Source organism: Rousettus aegyptiacus, unplaced genomic scaffold (assembly GCF_014176215.1).
Source record: "Rousettus aegyptiacus isolate mRouAeg1 unplaced genomic scaffold, mRouAeg1.p scaffold_m13_p_14, whole genome shotgun sequence".
NCBI lineage: Eukaryota > Metazoa > Chordata > Mammalia > Chiroptera > Pteropodidae > Rousettus > Rousettus aegyptiacus.
The window spans coordinates 51,318,225-51,342,724 of NW_023416289.1; the positions used below are offsets into that span (position 1 = coordinate 51,318,225).

General features: G+C 42.5%; 1 protein-coding gene across 3 annotated transcripts in view; it reads left to right on the top strand.

Moving 5' to 3' along the window:
* CRTC3 (CREB regulated transcription coactivator 3) overlaps positions 1-24,500 on the top strand; it is an 80,059-nt gene that overhangs the window by 51,790 nt on the left and 3,769 nt on the right. For all 3 annotated transcript variants that reach the window (XM_016151538.2, XM_016151540.2, XM_036231929.1), the window contains 10 exons: positions 767-829; positions 3,192-3,292; positions 9,337-9,372; positions 12,291-12,376; positions 13,923-13,972; positions 16,780-16,997; positions 19,397-19,695; positions 22,524-22,724; positions 22,813-22,893; positions 24,184-24,286. In XM_016151538.2, the coding sequence (XP_016007024.1) occupies positions 767-829; positions 3,192-3,292; positions 9,337-9,372; positions 12,291-12,376; positions 13,923-13,972; positions 16,780-16,997; positions 19,397-19,695; positions 22,524-22,724; positions 22,813-22,893; positions 24,184-24,286 (1,238 nt within the window). The remainder of the gene's footprint in view (positions 1-766; positions 830-3,191; positions 3,293-9,336; positions 9,373-12,290; positions 12,377-13,922; positions 13,973-16,779; positions 16,998-19,396; positions 19,696-22,523; positions 22,725-22,812; positions 22,894-24,183; positions 24,287-24,500) is intronic.

Genomic DNA, 24,500 nt, shown 5'->3' on the forward strand with positions numbered 1-24,500 from the left:
TACTGTGGATGATGTAGGCAGGACCTGGGAAAGGTAGGCATGAAGGTGGGCAATAGTTGGCTCTACCTTAAGTAGGTTTCAAGTACTCTCTTGAGGTTGTAGGGTAAATATAATACCTTCTTTTAAATCATAAAAAGATATCTCTTAACTGATATTTTAAAATTTTGTAGCCAAGAAAAAAAATGTCTTATGCTTTCCAGGCACTAGGATTAGTTACATGAATATTTCCATGTACCGGGTAACTGTAACAGTTGTATTCCTCTTCGTGGCCATCTATATGAGAATGCAAAGTTTTTACATCCAGGATTGCCACGGCACTACCTATACACACACTCAAGGTGTGTGATGAGGGGTCATTTGTTACACATCTGGAGAAATACCTGATATCCCTAGAGAGGAGTCGATCATGGACTTGAACTATTTCCACAGGCATTGAAAGGTGCTTGTTTGCCCTCTTTAAAAACAAAACAAAACAAAACAAAACAAAACAAAAACAACAACTTCTTATATGCCCAGCTAGCTAATCCCATTCTCATGGATTTGTAGTTGTTTTTATCATAGAAGTCATAAATTAAAGAACCTGGAGATATCATTTTCTCTGACCTCATTTTAACAGTGATGAGTGAAGTGAGCATTTTGAAATGACTTTCTCAGGTCGTACAGCTAGGTGAGTTGAAGAGGCAATTCTCAAACACAGGTCTGAGTTTTTCCTTTGCTTCCTGTGGATTGAACTTCTTTTCTCTTTATGTTGTTCTGGTTTTTAAAGGCAGCATTCTCCTTGGAAAGAAGAAAAGCATCCTGGGTTCAGGTTGACATCGGCACTTAACAGGTACATGGGTTGTTTCCTAGTAGAAATAACTTCTAAAGAAGACCAGTCCATATGATTTTCCTGATGTTCTTTTTATATGATCCGGTAACCAGATATGTTTGTGTCAGTTGTGCTTATGTGAAGTATTAAAATAAACAAACCAAACCTTGCACCATTTATTGAATGTCCACAGGGGACAGCATAGCACAGTGTAAGAACATGAGGTCTGGGGTGAGACTTCATGGTTTGCATCTTACTATGTGTCTTTGAACAAGTTATTTGACTTCTCTGTGCCTCAGTTTACTCATTTGGAAAAGGGAGATAATAGTACCTTTGTCAAGGGATGGTTGTGAAGTTTCAATAAGATAATGCACGGGAAGCGTCAGTATTCAATACACATTAGCTATTGTTATGATCACTTTGGGCCAGACTCCAGGGCTAAATGTTCTACACAGGTCATTTTTTTAAGTCTGGTAACATCCTGTAAGAATGAAGTGGGATTTTTTTTTTGTTCTAAGAGGTTAAATGACTTGTCAAAGCCATTTAGCTAATATGTGATGGAACTAGAATTAAAAAAATGTTTCGTATAGTGCAAAATCTTAAACATACACAAAAAGGAGAAGAGTTATAAGAAGTCCCTGTGCCCATCTTTTAGCCTCAGTCCTTTTTGCCATTCTGCCACTCTTGTTTCTTCTCTAGCCCCTCCTTCCACCCCCATCCCCCACCAGCTAGATATCTCTGACAGTCTTATGATTTGATAAGAACTTAAGAAAAAAAAAGACCACATTCTGTTATTACATTTAACAAAATTCACAATAACTCCTTAATTTTAGCTAATATCCAGTCTATATTCATATTTCACTAGGGAGTGCCCTTCTTATTGCTAGATGGGATGCTGTCTGATTCACGAGTTGCCTAGTAAAACCATTTAGATCTTCAAAAGAAAATCAAACAAACAAAATTCCCAGTTGTCTCCTTGCATTTGATATTCTCTCTTGGGTCTCTTTAATCTTTAAAGGAGCCAGAATTTGAACCCAGGGCTCTCTGATCCCAGAGTCCATGCTCTTCCTGTTGCAACACGCAAGTTCTGACCTGCTTCTCCCCTCATCTGACCACAGCACAGCCATGGTGTGCACTGTCAGGCCATGCAGCTTAATGGCCACATGAAGCTGTCACCTGGAACAGACCACAAAGAAACATTTTAAGCTGACTTGAAGTCCACAGGTTCCTCGTAGGGCAGACAGTTTGATCCTTGGATGAAATAATAATCATCTCTTGGAGTCGAGGCTGTGTATAAATTGGAGCTCTTGGGGTCGGGGAGAGGAGGGGATTTTGGAAATAGGCCACAGATCAGAGGTTCCAAAGCTTTTTACCTTAGGGCTCCATTACAACCTTAACACTCTTGAGGCGCTGAGAGTTTTTTTAATATGGGTTTGTCTACTGGTATTTATCTATTGGTATTAGAAATTAAATTGAGAGGTTTAAAAAAAAGATATTTATTAGTGAATTTTATTTATTTATTTAGTTAGTTAGTTAGTTGAAGAAATGATTTAAATTTTCACCTGTCTACCTATTAGTGAATTTTAGATAACAAAATAAAAATAATAAACCCATTACATGTTAAATAAGATATTTTTAAAGAAAGATTTGTGATGTATTATAGAATTGTACACTTGAAACTAATATAATTTTCTTTACCAGTCACTCTAATACATTTTAAAAATACGAAAAAAGAAAGGGAAGTTATATTTTTCAAAGCAAAAAACTTACCAAGTAGCATAATGTTATACCTTTTACAAATATCCTGAAGGTAGCTGGGTTCTCTGCTTATACATTGTTTGTGGTGACATCACATGTTACATAGCTACGGGAAAACTCCACTGTGCTTGCTGGAGAATGAGAGTGAAAAGGCAAAGAACATCTTAGTATTATTTTGAAACTCATCTTGACTTACACTCTCGCTGAGAGGGTTTGAGAACCGCTGCCATAGGTAGACCTTCATACGGGAGGAAGAGTTATCAGTGGAGAAAATGAGTGCAGCCACAGAGAATATACTTGTCAACAGTGCTCTTCTGGGTCACAAGGAAGAATGGGCAGGTCTTACAGGAAGCCATGAATCTGGGGCCCACCTTGTTAAAATGGATCATTGTGCCATCAGCATCAAGGGATGAGGTTATACAGGTACAAATTAGAACCACTTGGGTGTGGGTGAGCCTCAGGGGCTATTATTGACATCAGCGACTTCAGGTCCATCCAAACTCCTCATTTTATGGATTATAATAAATCGATTATCCTTACCTTCTGTTGGTAATTTTCCACAAAGAATATTGCATTTTCACTAAGGAAAAATGGATTTCAACCAGACTGTCTCTTGCCCCCTTAGGACCAATTCTGATTCTGCTCTTCACACCAGTGCTCTGAGCACCAAGCCCCAGGACCCCTATGGAGGAGGGGGCCAGTCGGCCTGGCCGGCCCCATACATGGGTAAGACACACAGGCCCCCCGCCAACAGCAGCTGTGCTTTCTTGCTCTGTCATAGGCATTTAAATGGTGCACGCCCTTCCCCAGCTCGGTAGTCTTCAGAGGCAACGCTCCTGGCGGGGAGCACGTGTGAATTTATGATGAAACGAGGTCACGTGCTTTGTTCCTGCCTCTTCTGTGGCAGAGTCCCCCTCCTTGGCACCTCTCGGCCCTCAAGGTCTTTTCCCTCCCCACCACAGTCCTCGTTTTCACATGGACACACCATAATTTTCTAACTGGCCTCCTTATTTCCAGTCTTATATTCCTATAGTCCAGTTTTATGTGGGTTCTCTGAAGATCCTCTTCCCATTCAAAATCTAAACAAACTGAGAAATGAAACCAGAAGTTACAGATGGAACCAAATATCACCTTTATTACTGTCAAGAGGATGTGGCCTCTCTCTGCGGGTCCATGCCTGTTGTGACTGAACCCCAGACTGAGGCCAGTCGCCCCAGTGGCTGGCAGTACTGGTCTCGGTTGACCCCTATGGGAGGAGTGCTGAGGAGAGTCTGAAGGGCAGGGCCGAGCAGAGAAGGTATGGCCTGACGAGGAGGGGGCTGGACTGGAGCTGGGCATCACCTGCTTAGTTGTTCCCCATTTTGCTGAGCATTCCATTGTTCACCTCCCTTGGGCCACAGTAAGTAAAGGGGAGCAGAGAGACCAGGGGTGAGGAGGAGCTGGGGAAGGGTGTATTCATGCCACCTGCTTCCAGAGTAAACATAGATCTGATCACATTAGTCTCCTCCTTAAGGTCCTCAGCGCCACCCCCTCACCTCCAGGAGAGAGTCTGAATCTTTTTATTCTGGAATGACAGGAGCCTCAGCACTCAGGCCTCCCTTACTTCCCTCCTTTCTCTGCTCACTCACCAGCTTTACTTCCCAAGCCAGCTGTGCGAACCACCTTGGGTTCTACTAATGTTTCATCCTGTACCTGTCTCTTCCTCTCTCAACTCATTCCTGGCCTACCTGGTCACCACCCTCAGTTGCCATTTCTGTGGAGCCATCCTGACCTTCCTCTCTTTGCCACCCCAGAGCTCCCCATGTTCTTCCAACATCCCAGAGCTCCTACATGCAGATGGCTATCTTGGCACCTGTGTCAGTGCCGAGGAAGGACTGCCTTCCTCATTCCTTGAGTCCGGTGTCGATTTCTCAGTGTCAGCATCTTAATGGTCTTATCCCCAGCACTATGCCTGGCCTGAGGAGCCCTCAGAGATGCGAAAGTGCTGAGAAAATACACAGTGGCTATGTGTACAGAGCACCCACTAAAACACGCTAGATGGTGGCATCTAACCTGTACATGAAACAAGGCTGGTTTAGTAAGACACAGACCAAGCCTGACTTTCTGGGGCTTGTAATTGAGTAGAGACAATGGTTTTGAATTATCCATTCCATATGCCAGTCAATATTTCAGAGGGACTGTTGTCCACCAACAAATAGGGCTATGTGTATGGTCTTGAAACAGGCGAAAGTCTTTAGCCAATGTAACACCAGCTTTTCTGGTTTTCTTTACTTTTAGACAATTTGAAGCCTAAATAATCTGTTCCTTCTGAGAGAACATTCCTGGTCTTCTTTCCTTGCATAGAGTGGGGATAGGATTTTAATAATAATTGTTGCTCTATTTGTTCTTTTCATACAATTCAGAGATGACCACATTCGCCTAAACAAGTGTTTACTTATAAAGTATGAAGTTTTTAAGAATCTGTTAGGGTCATCTAGCCATGTTTCCACACATGGGAATAGGAGAAGAAAGGTAGCAGTTATTCTGGAATTAGATATGGGTTTGAGAAGTGGGATGCCTAGGTGATGTAGTTTAGCTTCAAGATAGGTAGAGACGGGACTATATAAGCAACGCCTGAAAGAAGCAGAGACTGTGGCCAGCGGGGGCCCCCTAAGCACAGCAAGACCCTTGTCTCCCCTGACTGGGAGGGAACCAGATGGAAATATTTTTACCCTGAAACCTCCAATAAAGAGCTACATCTCTGCCACTGGTGTTCCTTAATTTTCTAGAAAGAGACAAAGGCCTAATGAGAACAAAGAAATCAGAAGTAATTTAAGGGGCTTTTGAGGCTTGCATACAAAGAGAAAAGAAAGTAAAGAAAGCAATCGAGTGAAGTATATATGCTCAGAGTGATCTAGCTTCTGAGGGAAGAGGTGAGAAACGTCAGAAGGTGTAAGTGAGGACGAATAAGGTAAGCGAAAGAATGAAAACGCCGATCCTGGTAGAGCAATGGGAAAAGCAGGAATAGAAAGAAATTCTCGAGTAGCATTCCAGGTTGAGTTGAGTGAGAATCGGGTGCGTGCTCCTTTTCATATCAGCAGTTAGGAGCTGTTGGGCCACAGTGTCGCACAGCCATAGAAGGTGGGCTGCCCTCCAGCCTGAATGTCTGAATCGCGTGGCTGCTGTTGCATGGTTGCCTTGCGAGTGTAGCAGAACTCAGAAACATCCAAATATGGATGTGTTTATATGGGAAGCCAGTGTGTTTAAAATATTATTCAAGTCTCCAAGGATAGGAATTATTTCTGGAGAATTATATTTGCTGGTGGGAGCTATTTTAAATAGTTTCATGTATTTTCCCCCTGTACTTCATTAAAGTTTTTCATTTTCTTTTCCTTTTGGATTCTAAAAATATCAACTAGCTTTGCAAAAAGGTATTTCTTATTATAGGACCAACCAAATAAAGTAAAGATTAAAAAGTGATGGAAAAATATAATTGGAGCCCAGAATATGGCTCCCCAGCAGAAACAATACTGCTTTTTCCCTGGGAATCTTTCCTGAGCATAAAGATGTAGTTTCAGTGAATGTTCCCATCATTTTTTGTTGTTGTTGTTGTGAGCAGATGATAAAAGAGCATCTGCTTATAGCTTAACTACATGAGCAATAAACTTTGATACATTCAGGAGTAGAGGTTTATATCCCCCAAAAATAAAGCCATCATTCTGCTACATATTTAGCAGTTTTCATAGTGGTTATTGAGTTGCATGACAATTAGGCATGAATGATAAGCAGTTGATATAAATGACAGAAATAAACTTTTATACAACCAAACAAGATTTTTATAATCTCTCTCTTCTTGTTTAATTATCCAGAATCCATTAAAAAAAAATGTTGATCCTTTCTCTGACAGCATATGCAGTTTAATTATTTTACATAGATACATACAGACATTTAAGGGCTCTCTGTGACACTTGCCCTGTCCCAAAGCCTAGGATTGTCCCTAAATCTCCTCGGCTCATCGCCAGCCTGTGAAGGAGGAGACTGGGGTGGTCCCTGTCCTCTGGGAGCAGGCTAAGGGCTGGAGAGTGTGGGATAGTTGTCTTCTCCTCACCTGGAGCTCTAGAAGCTGAATATGACCAGCTGTGGGGACTACAGCCCTGAGTTCCTCCTCTGGAACAGGTGTAGGCTAGGATGCCAGTGACCTTTCCACAAGCTCTCCACTTTGAGCTGCATAGCTAAGGAAAAGTTTTAAAATGCTAATAACCCTGAAAGAAGTGAGTCTGTTCATGACACAGATAAGAGGGAGAAGGGGCGGACGCAGGCATCCCAAATCACCGAGAGGGGCAAAGGGTGCCACCCGTATGGGAGAGGGGCCCAGAATGGAGGGGCCAAAGCACCCACTCTTAAAGGACCCACTCTGGTTAAGGACTGCATCTCTTGCTGCCCTTCTGCTCCGTGAATCAGGACTGTGCTAGGAGTTATTTTAGATTTGTCAGGCGTGGGACAGGCGAGAGGGAACATGGTCTTGGTTACACTGAAGAGGTCAGCTTGGTGGCTCTGAGGCCGTGAGGTTTTCTGGAATACAGATGTGGCCTTGGTCCCTGCTGTCATATCCCTGGTGGGACTGATGCAAGTAAGTGGCCTCTCCAGAAATCCAGTCACAGCGTGTTCCTTTTTATTTTTAACCCTTTATTTATAGTTGTATCCTATGATCTTTTTTATCCAGTATTAAAAATCCAGGCCTTGGATATTTTAGTCATATGTTAGCTTGGTGCTAACGTTTCAGTTGTCGCCATCACCATCTTCTGTTCACCTAAACTCGAAACCTGGGTGTTTTCTGTAATACTTATTTCCACACCCAAGAGTCTAAATTCCTCCAGATACAGCAAGTTGGGCATTCTGAGGGCACACAGGCCAAAGTTCTCATCCCGGAACTTAGCAGCTGTGTGATCTCAGGGCTTAGCACCTACCTCATAGAGTTTCTGTTGTGTTGATGTGAGATCATCTATGTAAAGTGCCTATCACATCGTGAACGAACAGTAGTGATGGCATGGCTCTTATAATATGCATCATTATACTCTGTTCAACTCAGGTGTCACCTCCTCCATGAAGGCTTCCTTCTTTTCAGGTCCAATGGATGGGGTGGCACTAAGGAGTTATCCTTGGAGTGTCTGCTCACCCAGTTTCATAGGGTAGTCCTCAGTTGAGTCCTCATGGTACAGGGAGAGGTCAGCCTTGCTTATTAAACCCAGAGTGATTGATGTTGTGATGAGGAAGAGAAGCAATACCAGATTGGTATATAAAACTGGGTTCTTTATTTGTAACAGGGCAATCACTTCTCAGTGATCAGAATGGTCAAGTGCCTGGCCCTTTCACAGTACGAGGGTCCCAAGGAATCCAGAATGCAAGTCAGAAGCTTCTCTCTTTTCCATTCGACAATGCCGATTATAGAATCAGTCCTTTTATCTGCACCTCATTTTCTACTGTTCTTCTGTTCACATTGCCTTTCTTTAGCTGTGTAAACTCAGGATTAAGCTATAGCCTAGTCCAAGTCCCTCAAAGAGAAGGCCACAACCATCTGAGTAGAGTCCTCTGGTTTTTATGTGCACTAAAATAAAGTTTTAAGTCATCAACTTAGATTGTTTCAATGGGCCTGAGAGAAATTCCATGTTGATGAGTGTGCTTAATTTATCCACTTCTTCCTGTTCCTGGGACTCTCGATGTTGCCCTGCTCCCAGGCTCCACTATGGTTTTGTGTCTTCCACCTGTGTTATAAAATTTGCTTCCATGTTCTGTCTTCTCATCTACACTCTGTCACCTGGCCACACCTAGCACTTTGTGCAGGGACTTAATCAATATATGTTGAATGAATGATTATTCGATACTTAGCTTAAGTTTTATAGACTGATCAGATTAACTTACATATTAAGCTTACCCAGAAACTTATCTAAACTTAAAGTAAGTGATATTTAAAGGCTTAGAATTTAATAATATTTTCCTGCTTTTATAATGAAAACTCATTTAGTGTATTTGGTTGCTCCAAGGAGAATGGTAACATTGCATTCTTGGCACGAGCCTTTGGTTTTAGCCTATAGAGTAGTAGGATATACTGTACTTATCATCTGCAATATATTTTATAGATTAAAAATACCTTATTCAGCCAGAATTTATTCAAAAGTCAAATTTCTAAAATTTTGACAATAGTTATCACATGTAATATTTAAATTGACTGAGACTTCAGATAAATTACTTTTAAAAAATAATGACTATTTGCAAGAAATTATATGTATTAAATATAATATACATACTATATATATACATCATATAACACACATATATTACACACACACACATATACAACATACAGCACAGAACTTCCACTCTCTTCCTCTGGGTACTTACAGGACGTATGCAGCAGTGAAGTAGACTTTTGGAGTTATCTGCTCTTCTCCTGTGAGAAGTGGAACAGAGTTTCGGTCTATATTTCTTTACTTTGTGATCTGAATAGTAGTTCTCAGACTTTGTAAATTGTTCTTCTTTCAGGACAAAGGCAATAAAAATTTTTAAGAGCAAAATAATTTTAAAGGAGAAGAAAAGTAGATAATACTGAACTTTAGACTTAAATTAGCATGTCTATCTTAATTTTAGCATAAATGCTAATGTACCTTAGATGAATATCAATGTACCAAAATTATTAGAATATTCAAAATTTTATTTCAAATCTAAAAGTTAGTAATTCATGAATAAATAAAAGTGAAAGCACCACATAAAACATTTTTTTTCTTTCCCACCAGGTTTCTGTGATGGTGAGAACAACGGACATGGGGAAGGTATGAGTTAATTTCACCACTGTATAGGGTGTGACTCTGATGGTAGTTTATATAACCTTGTTTCAACATCTAAACTAATTAATGCTCATGTTTTCAGGACTTCTCAAAATGCTGACATCTGCAAATTGGTTTACTTTTCTGAGATACCCTGTAAAATTAGGGCTAGCCATGAGCAAGGCCACAAGAAAGGAAGTGTATGGTTAGATTACAAAGGCTCCTCATCAAGTCCCCACACAGTCCCATAGTCACAAGGTTGTGCAGGGAGGCAAATGTTGTAATCACACAAAAATATTAATAAATTGGTCACTTAAACCAGGGGTCTCCAACATCGGAGGGTGGGGAACTGGTACCAGTCCGTGGCCTCTTAGGAACTGGGCCACACAGCAGGAGGTGAGTGGCGAGCCAACAGAGCTTCATCTATATCTGTAGCTGCTCCCCAGAGCCAGCATCATCGCCTCAGCTCCACCTCAGATCATCAGGCACTAGATTCTCATGAGAGCACTATTCCCTGGTGCCAAAAAAGTTGGGGACACTGACTTAAACCATTAGTTATTCCAATATCCCTCCCTCTTCAGCTGTCTGTGCCCACTTAGAAAGTTGTAATTGACAGATGTAAATAAGCAATGTGAGGAAAATGCAAATTGATTGTAAAATGAAAGTGCCGATCTTGCAGAAGATACTGAGTTTTATGAAACCAATTAATATTGTAGATATACTGAAATGACACTCGAAGCCATTGACGAATAAGAGTCTGACACAGTTCATTTATTCATTCAGTACCAGGCACCGTTTTCTTTTCCTTAAATCTTTATAATCTGAAATTTAATTTTCACAGTCTGAAAGTGAACAACTACATTAGTTTTATATATCACACAGATAAAGACCCATGGGGAGTATGATATGTGAGGAGCATCTTGTACCAGAGGCACAATTCTCCACCATCCTCTTTCTGGGCAAGCTGTTTTAGGCCATGAATAAATCATGAGAGGTTGAAACATCAATAAACATCTACTAGGACAGAAATTTTAAAATGGCTTCAGTGTTCTTTGCATTCCCCCAATCAATTCTTTGAAGAATTCCCAATGAATCTTTGATATGAAAAGAGACCAAAAACAATGAACTTCTGAAAAGAAGCAATCCTCTTTGGGGCCTTGGCATCCACCCCCACCATATTCCTGTGATAAATGTTTTCTAAGAAGTGTCCTTGAGTCATGAAGCTACTTTTTTTCTATCATCCAACTGTACCTTAAAGAGCAGTAAAAAAAAAATTAATTTTAAAATTCCTGAGTGTCTTATTATATTGCTTTATACAGGCTCTCACACCTATTATTCCCACCATCTAGTTTGAGAGTCGGCTGTAGGGCCAGTGTCTACCTGGCACTGTTCTCAGCACTCCCCAGCGGTGAATATAATAAAGGCCCTGCTTGTCCTTATAGAGTTCACATTTCTGAACCAGTTTATATTAACAGTCATACCAGATAACAGTTGAAGAAAATGAAGGATGTTGGCAAAATAAGTTCTTCAAAAGAGTTATTTGAATATCATGATTGAGAGAGAGATCTGGGAACAGTGATCTGGAATGCTTGAGTAGGGACGACAGCTGTTGTGATGGTTCAAGGAGGTTAACTGTAAGGACGTCGCCTTGTACTCTGTTACAGTGCCGCCAGGGAAATTATACCCCTACCCGTCCTTCATGTATTTCACCAATGCACATAAATCCTAAATTTTATCAAATGTAAGATAAACTTATTACAGAGTTTTTCTTTCAATTTGCAAACCTTTTTCTCAGAATTTACTGTTATTTTGATCCCTGTTTTAAGTGACTTCTTTCTGGGGTCTGTTAGCCTTGGGTGTCCTGTGTGAGGCTAAAACAGGAAGTTGTGACCATCAAACCAGGGCCTAGTGGTCACCGAAGCCTAACTACGCTTGTAGTTCTGAGCAGTCACCAGTGAGAAGTGGAACAGATGTTGAATCTCTGATGTTGAATCTCATTCCTGGCATCGGATCCCTTAATTTATGAGGGTTGAGCCTTGTCTTCTGGTCCCTCTCTGAGAACAAGTTTTCCCTTGTCTGTGGCTCAGCACTCCTGTCTTACCTAGCGTGACTGGAAACGTTAAAGCAGAAAGCCCTGGAGTGGTCCTTTTGGCATAGAGCTAAGTTAATTTACAGCATTGAAGAGGCAGTAGGGGTCACTTCAGCTGCGCAGCCTCAAATCCTCTGGGTTCGTGATCCCTCTTTATCCCCCACGCTGCATTAGCGTATAGCTTCACAGCCATCGTTCTCACGTGCAATATTCTGCTTCTGTCTTTGCTACTGTCCCCATTCCACCTTTTCTAGATTATGGGGGGTCTCTCTTCATCCCTCTCCTTTCATTCTCTTTTTGCCACATTTGCAGGCCCTCCCTGATTTGTCCTTGACCTTCCAAACTTTATTTCATACCTCTTTCCTCGGCTTACCCTGCTACACTCCAGTTAAAAAGAGCAGCTTTACTCAGTAGTAGTCTACTAATTCCTCTCTCATCTGTAGTTTATTTTTCCTCCTCTGGGAATGCCCTTTTCCTGTACCTTTAAAGGGTTTCCTTGGTGGCCAGCTCCAGAGGCCAGCCATGGCCTCATCCTTCTCTGCACTTGAGCAGCACTGTACCCTTAGTTCTCACTGGCCTCCACTTGTTTCTCCTTTCAGTCATGGGTATTCACATATTGCCCTTTTCTCCTGACTAGGTTATTAATTCGCTAAAGGCTGAGTCCATGTCTTACTCATCTCTGCAACTGCCACAGTAGTACTCAAAACGGCTTCCCTAGTAAACAGTCAATAAATATTTGTGAAATCAATCTTATTTTTTTTAATAAAATGTGTTTGGCCAAAGGAGAGATGGCTGCCATCTAATGCAATGAATGTGCTTTTTTACTCACCTTTAGTGGTTTCTTTTCCTGGCCCATTGAAAGAAGAGAATCTGTTACCTGTTCCCAAGCCACTGCCAAAACAACTGTGGGAGACCAAGGAGGTGGGTGAACAGAACTCAGCTGCGTTTATTGTCACTGAATATTTGTACTTCATGGGTCATTGTAAAATCCTTCAGAAGAGAAAATGAGGAATTGGGAAAAAAGGAAGAGAGGATTTGTCTGGGGATGGAGATAGGAAGAATATACCAGGGAATGATGGTTCAAATAAAAAATATCACATCGTGTTGATGAATTAGTACAGTGATTTGGCTTCCTAATTTGCATGTTGAATTGACTCATTCAGGAAAACCTGTTAGTCCCCCATATCTCATTCATATTACTAAAAGCACTGAAGCCTGGTTACAAGTCATAGGCAGACTCTTCTGTTTTGTAGCTGGGATCTTCTGCCAGTCACCAGCTTCTATCCAGAATTGCTGATTCACCAGATATCCTCATTTTTTTCAAGGGCATTTGACCTGAGTCCTCAGGGAGTCGATAAGCAAGTCATCTGTTTTATGATTTCTGTGATCCTTTGAGTGTTTGTACCCACAGTTGTGCTAGCTGACCTCCACCGTACTCTCACTGTGGAAGAGGGGGATGCCCCGTGGTGCTTGACTCTGCCCTTCTTCCCACAGGGAAGTTGTGTTGCCTTTGAAAAAAAAAAAAAGTTCATCGTCCCAGTCCTTGGTGAAGCTCTGTTGCAACAGCTTGTATTGTCTCCATACTTGATTACCCCGCTGGTTTCGGCTTCCTATGGTCCAGTTCCATTTTTCTGCCATGCCCACCAAGGTCACTGTTAGCATTATGGTGACCTTGAAAGATCTTTTGTAAAAGCAAGATATATTCAATGCTTCATCTTTGGTGAGGGGTGTATGTGATTTCAAATTCACATCCTTAAACATAGAAGCAGGAGCTACACTTTGCCTTTTTGGCTGTGGGAGGCACAAGTGGTTTTAGGCACAATTATATCTTCCCCAGCAAAGGCGGCAGTGGCACCCACCCTTCCAGAGTCTGTTGTCTCTGGGAGTAGGTGCTCATCTTCCTTAGTTCTTCAGGATTTGCAGTCCTCCATAAATCATTTCTGGGAGAAGAAGAGAGTCAATAGGTTCATTCATGTTTTACAACATACATTATATTTGTTGAGTACCTTTGCCAGGCGTTCTACATTCAGGGATTCTGCAATAAACAAGATAAAAATGCCTGCCTCCCACCCCTCTCAGAGCTTATTTTCTAGTTGAAATATTTATTTTCTTCTGACATTAAATCTCTTCTTTCTTCATCCTGTTTTGTTTTTGGTTTTCATCTTTTCCTTTCAGGCCAGTTGGAAAAGGAATGTTTATTTAAAAGCTCATTGGCCTTTTTGAAGGAAATAATATTCATCTAGAACGTAAATGAATGAAGCATCAAATTAAGGAAATTTATTAGTATTATCCCTCCCTTATGCTGAAAAGTCTAGGCAAAACTTAAATGGCTGCTCTGTGAGGGTGCTATTTACATCTGCCGACTCTCGCTTGCACTGACTGGAGCCCCAAGATACTTACAAAGATACTTTTAAAAACTTGAATTTGACTTTACAGTGAGTAAGGCCAGCTTTCTGTCTCTCCCCAGATTCAGTCCCTGTCGGGGCGCCCTCGATCATGCGATGTTGCAGGTGGCAAGTAAGTAGTTTTCTTTCTCTTCACGGCTCAGAGGCTGTTGTGAAGGTTTTCCCGATAGGAAAGTCCTGCTGCTTTGTTATAGAGCTCTGAGAAACTTCACTTGTTATATATAAATTGAAAGTCAACTGATTTTTCATAAAAGCAGCAGCTCTTTGGATGCTCATGTTTCATTTATTTAAAATAATTATATAACTGTAATAATAAAACTACCATAAATACATTTGAAAATAACACACTTCACGCTTGATAAACACACAATTCAAAACAGCCGCATGCAGGTGTCGAGAGGAGCCTGCCAGCCTCACACCTCTCGCAGAAGACCAGCACACCTAGCAGTGTAGGAGTATTTAGTCTCGAGTCTTCCTTAGTGCCTGTCCATGCCACAACCCTCTGTGGCTGGCCTCCACCCCTACTGTTCCAATGGAACTGTCCTCAAGAGAGATTCCTATGATGTGTCTTCCTATACTATAGAAACTTAGTATCTAAAATAGAATTCATTACATTATTCATACCCAGCCTTATCCCTAATCCACTCGTATACCTCAGTGTCCCTATCTTAACAGGTGGCTCCACCAGCCTCATGCCAGAAAAGCAGGAGTCATTCTTGAGTACTTCCTTAAATATCTCTAGAATCCATCCCGTCTCTCCATCGCCATGCTTTCATTATGTCTCATTTGACTTTTCAGCAGAGTCATAACTCACATTTCCGCCTACAGGCTCTGTTCCTTGCACCGTGGTCTCCACTCCCCCAAGTCTATTAGCCACACTGTCCTAAGAATGGCCGGGGATGTCTTTCCTCTGCTTTCAGTCTTCCGCTGGCTTCTTGCTGTCAGCGGCAGTCTAGGCCTCACATGCTCTCTGCTTGCTTCTCTAGGCCCAACTCCCATCGCCACCCACCCCTCCTAAATGGGATGTTCCTCTGAGTTCCTAGGACACACTGTGTGGCCTCACGTTTCCTGCTTTGCCCGTGCTGTGAACTCTGCTTGAAATGATATTTCTGCTAAATCATCTGAACTTCATAGCCTTCAAACTCAGTGCAGATGGCCTCCATGAAGCCCCCTCCAGCCTGCTGCTGGTGGTTCCCTCCACACTTCACACTGCCAGGCTCTGTCATTGTATTACTGAATTTGATTACATTCCGAGTTATTTTCTTTCTGACTATCTCCATGCTTTGTCCAAGTCTTTAGAGGCCCTGATGCCAGTGGCTGGCGCTTGGGAAGTACACTACTGCTACATGCTGTATTGAGTGAAGTGTCCCCAGTTGAATTCATTCATTCCCTTCCCCCTGTTTGTGGTGAATGGCACCTCCCTCCAGCCATTCTCCTCCTCTTCAACCTCTCTGCTCTTTTCCTAAATCAGACCTGGACCACAGTGTAGCTTCTAACCGTTTCTCCCTGCTCTCTTTCTGCTGCCTTAAGCCATCCTCTATGCTGTAAGCATAGTAGCATTTCTCAAATATCATTCTCCAGCTTAAACCTGGGCTCCCTATTTCCTGTAGTCCCTGATCCAGACCCTCGCCCTTGTTTTCTCATTCACCTGTCTCCCACCTCATCTCCTGCTGCCTCCGCTTCCCTGCTTTGCCAGACATCGGACACCGCGGCTGCGCCAAGCTGCTTGCAGTTCTGTGAGCGCACTGTCATGTCATTTGTAAAGCCTGTACTTCCCCAGCCCATCTTGCCATTGATGACTCCTGCTTTTGTGTTCCCAGTGTGCTTGTTCCTAATGGCTGTCCCACCCTCTTACCTTACCAGTCTGTCTCTCCTGCCTGCCTGTGAACTTCAAGAGCAGTGCTTCTCAGACCTGGGCTAGGAGGCCCCTCCTTGTCCTCACACTTCAGAGGGCCCCACTCCCATGGGGTAGGGAGCACAAGAGCCACAAGGGAACACACCATCTGGTGTGAGGGATGGCCAAGGGGGATGCAGAGCATTGCCAGAGTTTGGCCCAAAAGTGGGGATAGCCATGCGCATGCCCTGCAGTGTAGACCAGGGCTGGGGTAGGACAAGAAGTTGGGGCGGACTGAGGACTGGGGCCGCCTCCGTGTGCTCTAGCACAGAACTTAAAGGAGTCAGAATTCTCAATTTGAATTCTAAATTTTAGCCTAGGCTATTCTGAACGTGTAATTTGTCAAGACAGAAACATCGGACATAGTTCATTTAAGGATTTGCTCCTTTGATTTATAACTTTAAAAAATGTAAACAGACGGTATGCGGGTCTCCATTTGTGCTCTGGCTGCAGGCCTGTTCATGTTTAGGGTAGGCCTGACCACGAATACACACACTGCCTGTTCATCATCAAACCTCTACACTTAGCCTGGTGCCTGGCACAGAGTGACCAAACAAAAGATTTTGATGAATGGATGGTAGCACCTCTTTCTCATGTTAAAGTATGAGACAACTATAATTGAAAAACTATATCTCGGAACATATCTGGTTAATACAGAGATACTTTGTTTTTTTTTCAGGAAAGGTAATTTAGAAATTCACCAAACAGAACCGTATAAATACACAGCAGTGTCTCACATGTTACATAAGGCTTTATAATTTTTAAAGTACTTTTGTATCAATTGTTAATCTGGTCTTGGAAAATATTCCTGTAAAGTGGGGATAGGTGACATCCTCAGTCCATCTTAACAGGTCAGGAAATGGCACTTCAGAGAGGGTAAGCCAGAGATGTGAAAGAGGCAGAGCCTTCATGAGGACGGGCTCTTCGATGCCCACTGCTTTTATCTGACAAGGAAAAGTACCATGCGTGTCCTAGTCTCCAAAGCCTAATGATTTTGGAAGTAATACTTACCTTTCCTTTTTCAGCACTTTTCCGCACAACGGTCAAAACATAGGCCTCTCACCCTTCCTGGGGGCCCTGAACACTGGGGGCTCACTGCCAGATCTGACCAACCTCCACTACTCAGCACCCCTGCCAGCCTCCCTGGACCCTGGTGACCACGTCTTCGGCAGTATGAGTGTGGGGAGTAGTATGGGCAACCTTCCTGCTGCGGTGACACACCTGGGCATCAGAAGCTCCTCTGGTAAGTGCTCTGTGAGGGTCTCGCCTATGTCCTCTGCCGGCTTAATCATAGGTGGTCCCCGCCAGAAGGCCTGTTTGTGGATCCTGCAGGCAGAGTGACTGCATGTGAGTTAGAGACAATGATGCAGCTGTTCTTGTAGCTCTTGACCGTGGTGACGTTTAGCTTGGGCGGCTCTCTTTCTTCTCGGCTGTGCTGAGCTCCAGAGCAGCTCTGCTAACCCTCCTCCTTTATCGTCATCACCAGTGCTTGTTTCTCAGGGACTTGGAGAGTTTGAGAGTCAAGAGATACGTGTCCATTCGATTTTCTGTTGGCCAAACAATGTTAGTGGCTCTTACCAACACGTGATGATATTTAACACAGATACTGCTCTACGTCCCTTCAATTTCCCATTGGATTTCAAAAGAAAATACTTTGAATTTTAGAAAATTTACAGTGGATCTGGTGATAATATTTATACTTAACAGTTATGTGTATTAAACAGAAAGTTACCATAGTTCAAAATTTTGGGTCAGATTTTTAGAAGTGCTAAATATGTGGCATGTAGCTATATTCAAATGCCACTCAGAATATGACTTGGGTGTTACTGTACAAGTTTGAGTGTCTACAGCTCAGACCTCAGATGACTATATTTGCTTCAATTCTGACAGATGCTCTTGTCAGTATCTAGGTCAGGTGTCACTTCCTCTGACTCCCAGAGGTGCAGTACAGCCCCTGGCAGTAACGGTCCTAAGAATTATATTTCCTTTGGAAGGGATCTTGGGTTATGGTCTGTCTTTTTGTCAGTGGGGAAAGGGTTTCCACTCTGGGTTCAGCATGACTTGTCCACATAAATCGGAAGTCACCACTCAGATGAGAGTGGTCCCCTTCCGAGTGATCACTTGGAAGCTTCTCTAAGGATTGCTGTCATTGTGCAACGTAATTTTAGATTTAAAGAAGTTATTTCAGTGCCACATTCGTTTTTGGTTCTTTTGGTCATTTTATTATCCTGCTGCTTTACTTATGTGGCTGCCGTCAGTTCTCTGAACAAAGACATCCAAGGTCATGTAAGTAAAGCTGCATCGGCACTTGGCTTCCTTGGATCTTGGGGAAGCTGGCATTCTCCAGGACAGCCTCTGACACTTCACTTCAGCTGAAAATTCTGTTTTTAATTACTGGCTATTATTTTCCTCAAACAAGCATTATTTTGTCCATAACATGTCAGAACCAGTGTCAGGTTTTTATAGTTCCTAGACATGGAACTTAAAATGCAGAGTGCACAAAGTTGCACATAGTTCTTTAGAGATGTTTGTGCTTTTTTTCTGAACAAGTCAGGTTTGTTTTATTGAAATTCATATATTTAGCTCTAATTCTAATTCTAATTCTTATTGGAGCCAGCCAAATCTTTGACCTTTTCAGAGAGTTCAATGGTGGAATAACTACTTGGGGTTTTATCAGAGATGTCCTTCCTACCTTTTAAAAGTCATTTGCCAGCTAGAAATACCTCATTTTGTCATTTCTTCATTTCTTTCATTTTCTCCTAACACTTGATTTTTTTAATCAACATGAAACAATACATAGTTCTGCTCATCCTAACTGCAGGTCCAAGAATGATGGGCTGAGCTTTGAAACATGGGTATTGCCAGCTGAGATACACAGCAGCAGCAGCAGCAATGGAGTGAAGCCACTTCGTGCCAGGCCCTGTGCCAGGTGCCAAGGATCCAGTAGGGCATAGGACAGGGTCCCTGGCCTCCTCGGACTTGTGCCCTAGCAACCTGTGTCATGGAAATGCCTTTCCCAAACTCTTGCTCATGCTAAAATTCACTACCCTCCCGCCAAAATAAAACTAAGCACCAGTAAAAGCTTCCTTTTCCCTGAATTGGAATAGACTGTGATGAACAATTTCTTAAGAGCCAGAAAAACAGAAGGAACTGTGGAGCAGGAGATCTGGAGAGTGTTCCTTCTCATGACTCTCTGGTGTGCTCAGGGTATTTGAAGGGTCCACTGAGGCAGCTCCCTGAGAGCCTACCTCTCAGTAAAAGGTGCTCTCCAAAGTCAGCAGTGTACCCGGCACAGAGGCATCAGGGCTTTTAACAGACTTCGTAGTACAGCCCTGGGTCCTTGCCCTGGGTTGGAGCTGAGCACACGTACACGTTCTCCTCTGCTACCCGCGGCTTATCTGGCCCTGCTCTCCCAGTAGTGGCTTACGCAACCTCTTCAAAAAAATCATTCTTCTTTTACTGGCATCTTCTTGCTGTCGGTACCTCTGATACATTTCAGTAGAAGAGCTGCCCAAGAGCCCCTTCACATACAGGATCCTCTTCAAATATGGATCATAGGAATTTATGTTTTCTTTAATCTTTGGAAAATAAGCGATTCATCTGAAATTATGGCAAGTAACTTGTGAATTTGTTGTCTTCTAGGTCTCCAGAGTTCCCGGAGTAACCCCTCCATCCAGGCCACACTCAACAAGACAGCGCTTTCGTCTTCCTTTAACAGCTACCCGCAGACATCTGCCTCCAACGCCTCCGCTCTTCACCCTTCACTCCGGCTCTTTTCCCTCAGCAACCCCTCGCTTCCCACCACACACCTCAGCGGCCCCTCCCGGCGCAGGCAGCCTCCCGTCAGCCCCCTCACGCTTTCCCCTGGTCCCGAAGCGCACCAGGGTTTCAGCAGACAGCTCTCCTCGACCAGCCCGCTGAACCCCTACCCTGCCTCACAGGTAAAAACAAACTACGATGAAACAAACTGAAGAATGCAGGAATTGCTTTCCTTCTTCATGATTTTGGATTGAGTCCCTTACACCAAGTGTTGTCCATGAGGTCTCAAATGCAGTCAGTTCCCACTCTTAATGTGAAATCAGAGAAAGTAGAAATGTGAATAATTCAGAATGCATTGATGATTTTCTAAGAGCAGACTTGTTGTGTTGATTATTACTAAGCAAACGTTCAAGTTTGCTGTCACTGTAACTCTTGAAATTGGGGTTGGGGCAATGCGTAAGGTGTAGAAGACACAAACCCGGCTGGGATTTTAAAATTGGTGTGGAAAATTAGTTGGCTCTCTAGGTACTTTAAACCACAGGGGATAGCTACAGAAGACATTGAATACCTTCCTGAAGCTTTGATATTAGACCTCTTCCCTAACTACAACTACAGATTTGGGAAACAAGACTTTTACTGTTCATGAAATACTAGGTGTAATAAGGATCGTATCACTATGAAAGAACCCAAAGAAGTCTGTTTAGAAAGAGGCTGAAGTCTCAAGCCTGTTACAGAAATTTAGAGGTTGGAGTGTCATATTTTGACTTGTAGACTTTGTTTTTATTCTAAGCACTTAGGGTGGTTCTCCTGACCAAAATCATCAATGAATATATTTTTAACCTGTTGGTTACTCCTTAGATACATTATAACGTCATTTACTCACCACTTCTCCATAAATGAGTAATGATTTAGCAAGGAGTGGACAGAACTCAACAGAAGCTTTAGCAGATCCAGCTATTAGTCATTCTTTACGAATGACTGGCTACGGGATCTTGATTGTATGAGTAATCCGTTTTGGGAGGGGATAGCAAGGTATTTCGTAATTGTTTTTTTAATGGTTCTGTTTATGTTATTGGTTTGCCTTTAATTTTATTTTTCAAGATTATTTGATAGGATATAAAAAGTATTGCTCTGCCTTCCTGGATACATTTTAAGGAGACCATATGGATAGAACACATCCTCTTTCAAGTGTTTTCCTTTTTTTGTTTACTTAATAATTAGATTTAAAAAAATGAATGTTATTCATGCACAGAGTTTAAAAAGTCAGATAGTTCTAAAGGACTTGTTATGAAGTTGCAGTTGTTTCTTTCCCCTCCCTCACTAGCCAACTTTCTCACTCCCTAGAGATAGCTACTTTCCACCATTTTAGCTAGTCTCTTTGGTATAACCTTGCTATTTCATGCTTTTTTTGTTCTAGATTTTTAGCATTAGGTATTGTCTGATGACATCCTACCGTGGAAGATTAGGGTTTAGTTCTCTTCCAGCTCTCCCAGTCCTTCCATACACACACACACACACACACACACACACACACACACACACACACACGTTTCCTTCTCATCCTCCTCATTCTTCACAGTGTAGTTGGTTATAATTTTGATTAGAGTGGTACTCAGAGTTCATTGTTTTCATAGTTATAATAATGTCAGAATTTAACAATATAATAGATTATGAAATAACAAAATAAACATTTTTTTCTTCCTGGGAGTTAATAAATATCTTAATTTTTTTTAGTCTGGTCTTCTATATATGTTTTACTAATTCGGCCCAAATTCTCAGACTTGAGATCTCCTCTCAATAGAGCTGAAAACAAATCCTCCAGTAGCTTTATAAGAAAGAGTATGTGGCATGATTTAAAGATGTCTTCATTCTCCCCGTCATGTCATTAATAATTGGTTGGATATAGAATACTAAATTTGAAATAATTTTCTCTTGAGATATTGAAGTTATTAATCCCTTGCCTTTCAGTTTCTAGAGCTGCTATTGAGAAATCCAGCTTCATTCCAACTCTTAATACTTTGAATGAACTCTCCTTTTTTTCCCCTCTGGAGGTTTCTTATTGTCCCCAGTTTTCTGAAACTTCAAGAAAATGTGGTTTTACAGGAATCTGGATATTTGGTAGATTTCTTCAATCTGGAACCTCATATCCTGGGAAATTTTCTTTAATTATTTCTTTGGCGATTTCTTTCCCCGAGAGCTGACTGAGTTGGGAAAGAAAGGTAGAGGGCTCAAGTTCGATACTGTGTTTTCAGTAGAGTGCCTCGCGAGGGTCAGGTATGCCCTGTCCAGAGACCTTTTGTTGTCTTCTCTACAGAGTAGAACACTCCGGTCTGCGGGCAGGCCAGGGCTCTGAAGCCCAACTGCTTCTTATGTACTTTAACATCCTCCTGGTTCAACTGCATCTTCGCCCCCTACTGCCCATTCGGTTTCTCTGCTGCTGGTTAGCATTTGGCCTTCTCAGCCATGCCAAGCCAGTCACTACTTACTTCCCCATTTGCTTTTCATTTTCCAGATTTTGTTGCCATTTCCTTCTCTTCCACTATCTTTGCCCTTGTGTTGTTTATTATCATTTTATCATTGTTATTGTTTTAATGTCGTTTATGAATGTTTACTGTTGTTTAATGTTGTTTTGGTGTTTTTAGTAGGGTTTTGGGAGACAGCTAAATTTTTTTTTTTTCAGTCTTCCATCGGCTTAAAAAAAATACAAAAAAACATGGTTTTTACTGAAAAAACAGAGAGGAAACTGATGAAATTGGCTGGGTTTTTTTGGTTTTTTGTCTTTGTTTTTTAAGACAATAGAAATTGTCATTGAATGGGAAATGCTTTGAGGGGAAGTGAGATTTGAGAAATACTTTGAAGGAACAGAAATAGGCTTCTCAGAGCGCAGCCTAGAATGCCGTGGTGAAGGAGATCTCAGGCTCTTTCCTCATCATGACATTTCCTAATCGTGAAGGACTTACTACTACAAACTCAGAAGCTAAGTTAATTAGTGGCTTTGTTTGTTTTACAGATGGTGTCGTCAGATGGAAGCCCACTTTCCTTCCTGTCTGCAGAAGCTCAAGCTCAAATGTCCCCACCACCCCCTTACCCCACACCTCAGGAACTTCCCCAGCCTCTTCTACAGCAGCCTCGCACCCAGGAGTCTGCTGTTCAGCAGCCGCAGGCAGCCTCATCACTGCCACAGTCAGACTTCCAGCTCCTCGCGGCCCAGGTGCGTCCTAGCAGGAACGCTGCTTGGGAGGGAATGATTATTTTGTCTTGAGTTCCAGGCTGAATGGTCCCCTTCTTATTCCCTGAAGGGCTCATCTTTAACCAGCTTCTTCCCGGAAGTGAGCTTCGACCAGCAGTCCATGAGGCCAGGGCCAGCCTTTACTCAACAGGTGAGTGATCGCCTGGACCCGCCCCTTCTCAGAGCAAGAACTGTTGTTCAGTATATGGAACCCTCACCAAACAGACTAGATACTTCAGTTTTCTAAACTCGGATGTGCTTGACAGCTAGGTAAACCTAAAATCTCCCCTAGCCCTAAAATACTGGTGTTGGCTGCCTTATTTACTGTCATCCCTCAGTACAGGAAGAAGTCATAGAGGATTTACAATGACACTCTAGTCATAGAATTGTAGAATCATTCATACCGGAAGGGGCCATGGCAGTCCACTAATCTGTCATGTCGAGGAAACATAGACACAGGGAGGGGCTTAGCCTACAGGCCCAGTTGCTATGCCCAGCAGTGTGTGGCCTCCCAGGAGAGCCGGTGTTGGCAGGGCTCATTCCCTAAGGTATTTTCATACAGCCATTTCCTTTTGCTTATTAATTTTTCACTAACACTAACCATTTTGATATCCCTAGATTTTATAATGTTCAGTAAGTATGGATTGGGCTCTAGAATGGATTAAGGGCAGAAGGAGTACTTTTTATACCTTACTAATAACAGTAAAATAAACACAGACAGATGTCTCCTGAGTAGGCTATGGTAAAGCCTCACGGTGAGAACCAATAGTTCTTGCCTCTCTGTTGTCTAGAGGAGCCATTTTAGTCTCAGTGAGTCAGTGTCTCCCTGAAAAATAATAGAAACTTCTACTTTTGAGAGATTTTTAAAAATAGTCCAGAAAATTAATTTCTGGAAAAGCACCTAAGATAGGCGCCAGTTCTAACCAGTCTTTGTAGAGGCTTTCTCATAGAGAGGGGCTTGCCCGAGGCTCCTCCCTCTGCGTGTAAGAAGGAAAGGATTCCACTTTCTTGTGTTTTTGGGAACAGACGAGGACAAGAGCCCATTGGCTGCATTAGTTCCTTAGTCATCCTTGGGGAGCCCTGACAGGGTGTTTGCAGATGGCAGTTTCCACAGGCCTCAGTGCGGCTGAGGAGGCAGGGGGTCCGAAACCAGAGGGGCACGGAAGCCATGGCTATTGCTGTCTCCCGGGATGGCTTAGTGGGTTGGGCAGTAGGTGAATGGGACCAGTCACCTACACTGTGAACATGGAGGAACCCTGCCCCATTCCTGCATCCGCCTGCCTGTGAAGAATACTATCACGGCAGCAAAGCACTCTGGGATTCTAGAGAGAAGGGACTAGAAGACAGTTTTCATGTCTGGTTTTGCTCTGGGAGCCTATTGCATTATTCACTCCTTGGAAGCAGAGATTGTTCCTTACAATGTAACCTCTGATGCTTCCAGGTGCCCCTGGTGCAGCAAGGGCCCCGAGAACCACAGGATTCATTTCCTTTGAGATCAAACCTGTATTCCAACTGCGGGAATTTCCCAAGCACCATTTTGACAGGTGAGTGTGGGCCAACCCTCAGCTGCTTCACTATTTTTGTTTTGCTGGGTTTTTACAGATTCCATTGTAAGATATTTTAAACAACAACATTAGATAAAGGAAAAAATGAAAGTCCCCCATCTCAGGTTTACCTTTCTGAGTTGTAGGTGTCCAGCTCTAGAGACCATGAGGCAGTGAGTCTTTTTTGAAATATTTAGTTTTAAGTGATTGGCAA